Source organism: Camelina sativa, chromosome 14 (assembly GCF_000633955.1).
Source record: "Camelina sativa cultivar DH55 chromosome 14, Cs, whole genome shotgun sequence".
Taxonomy (NCBI): domain Eukaryota; kingdom Viridiplantae; phylum Streptophyta; class Magnoliopsida; order Brassicales; family Brassicaceae; genus Camelina; species Camelina sativa.
This window is the reverse complement of record NC_025698.1, coordinates 5,391,246-5,393,680: the sequence shown is the minus strand read 5'-3', so window position 1 is coordinate 5,393,680 and position 2,435 is coordinate 5,391,246. Positions and strand designations below refer to the sequence as shown.

The window sequence follows — 2,435 nt, the reverse complement described above, 5'->3', positions numbered from 1 at the left end:
ATACTAAACTAATCTAAAAGTTACATAAAAACTTAAAAACATACGATATTATGAAACAAAAAACTTTTCTAAAATATTTTATATTTCGAAACAAAGAGAGTATTTAGTTATCTAACTATTAGTTGAGATAGATAAAATCAAAATGTGTTATAATCAACAAATAAATAAAATGGGCCACCGTCTTCTAAGTTTATTCAACGAAAGCATAGGTTGTAATTGTTCTCTTTTTCTCAACTTGTAGTTCAATGTTTTTGATGGAAATATCTCAATGAACAAAAAAATAAATACACATAGAAAACTCCTAAACAATAGAGAGTGATTCCACAAAAAGGGCATTGTTACCTTCTTACATTTGTCCACTTTTATCACATGTGGATGTGGTCAACACCAACATTCCATAGCCAATATTAAAACCAAAAAAAATATTTTCGATTTTTTTTTTTTTTTATCTGTGTGTACAAACAATTTATCTTTATTTTATTTTAATTTGTTTTCTTACATAATTTTACAAAAAAAATGTACCAAAATCTATTAAAGATTACATATAGTGATGTCTAGCTGGCGCTTTATCAGAATTCAAGGGTATTACAGTAAATTCACATATGGTCTGATGCAAAAGAAACCAGTTTGTGTGGGGAGGAGCGAGCAGAGTCGGTTCACGTGGAAGCTCAGAGTCATAAATCTTTCCTTCATTCAGCCTAAAACCCCCCAAAAAAATGTTGTCTAATCTCTCTTATTCTTCTCCACCTCCGTTTCTCTTTAGGTTATCTCAACCATACAGCAACAAATCTACCGGAAGATAATGCAAGAACCTCTAGCTGAATCTGAAGGGGAAGAGTTGCTGCATAATATCTTCAAACTCCTCTTCAATGGCTGTCTCTAACATGGTTCCCACTGTTCCTGTTCTCTTCTTCTTCTTCTTCTTCTTCTACACTCTTCTTTTGATTTCTGGTAAGTTTCCTNCCCCCCCCCCCCCCCCAAAAATGTTGTCTAATCTCTCTTCTTCTTCTCCTCCTTCGTTCCTCTTTAGGTTATCTCAACCATACAGCAACAAATCTACCGGAAGATAATGCAAGAACCTCTAGCAGCCGACTCTGAATCTGAAGGGGAAGAGTTTTTGCATAATCACTTCAAGCTCAAGCTCCTCTTCAATGGCTGTCTCTAACATGCCTTCCACCGTTCCTGTTCTCTTCTTCTTCTTCTCCGCTCTTCTTTTGATTTCTGGTAAGTTTCCTAAAAATCACTTTTTTTTAGTTCTAAATTCCCCCAAATTGACGAATTTTATATATTTTATATTTTCTTTAGAGTTAACACTTGGCTAAAGATTGCCTTTTTTTATTTCGAATCCAAATCTAGACAAAACCTCTATTAACTGATTTCTTAGTTTATAGTTAAAAATCATTGCCAAGTTTCGATTTTTAACTAGCTTAGTCTTGCTTTATAGGTGCAGCGAGTTCGTCGTCTTTATCTCACAATGTTAAGGTTCAGGAACAAGACAAAGATCCCTTTGTTGGTTTCAACATCGGCACAGATGTCACTAATCTCCTCTCACCGACGCAACTGGTCAAATTCCTCCAAACTCAGAAAGTAAACCACGTCAGATTATACGACGCTGATCCAGAATTGCTCAAAGCATTGGCTAAAACCAAGATACGGGTTATAATCAGTGTACCGAACAATCAGCTTCTCGCAATTGGATCTTCCAACAGTACAGCTGCGTCTTGGATTGGTCGTAATGTGGTTGCTTATTACCCTGAGACGTTAATCACAGCTATCTCTGTTGGAGATGAGGTTTTAACTACTGTGCCTTCTTCAGCTCCTTTGCTTTTACCTGCGATTGAGTCTTTGTACAATGCTCTCGTTGCTTCTAATCTCCACACTCAAATCAAGGTCTCTACGCCTCACGCAGCTTCCATCATGCTTGACACTTTCCCGCCTTCTCAAGCTTACTTTAACCAGACTTGGCATTCCATTATGCTTCCGTTGCTTCAGTTCTTGTCCAAAACTGGTTCTCCTTTGATGATGAATCTGTATCCTTACTATGTCTATATGCAGAACAAAGGCGTGGTTCCTCTCGATAACTGTTTGTTCGAGCCCTTGACGCCGACTAAAGAAATGGTTGACCCCAACACTTTGTTGCATTACACTAATGTGCTTGATGCTATGGTTGATTCTGCTTATGTCTCGATGAAAAACTTGAATGTGACTGATGTGGTTGTGCTTGTGACCGAGAGTGGGTGGCCTTCAAAAGGTGATTCGAAAGAGCCATATGCTACTATCGATAATGCTGATACGTATAACTCCAATTTGATCAAGCATATATTTGATAGATCCGGTACTCCTTTGCATCCTGAGATGACCCCAAGTGTCTACATTTATGAGCTGTTTAACGAGGATTTGAGGTCTCCTCCTATTAGTGAAGCTAGCTGGGGATT

The 2,435-nt window shown here is 37.5% G+C and overlaps 1 protein-coding gene across 3 annotated transcripts in view; it reads left to right on the top strand.

Moving 5' to 3' along the window:
• LOC104739829 (glucan endo-1,3-beta-glucosidase 1-like) overlaps window positions 641–2,435 on the top strand; it is an 8,134-nt gene continuing 6,339 nt past the window's right edge. Inside the window, exons 1-2 of one of the 3 annotated variants that reach the window (XM_010460287.2) lie at window positions 641–951; window positions 1,451–2,118. In XM_010460287.2, the coding sequence (XP_010458589.1) occupies window positions 870–951; window positions 1,451–2,118 (750 nt within the window). In that variant the 5' untranslated portion in view covers window positions 641–869. The other 2 variants (XM_010460286.2, XM_010460288.2) reach the window with 2 other exon arrangements.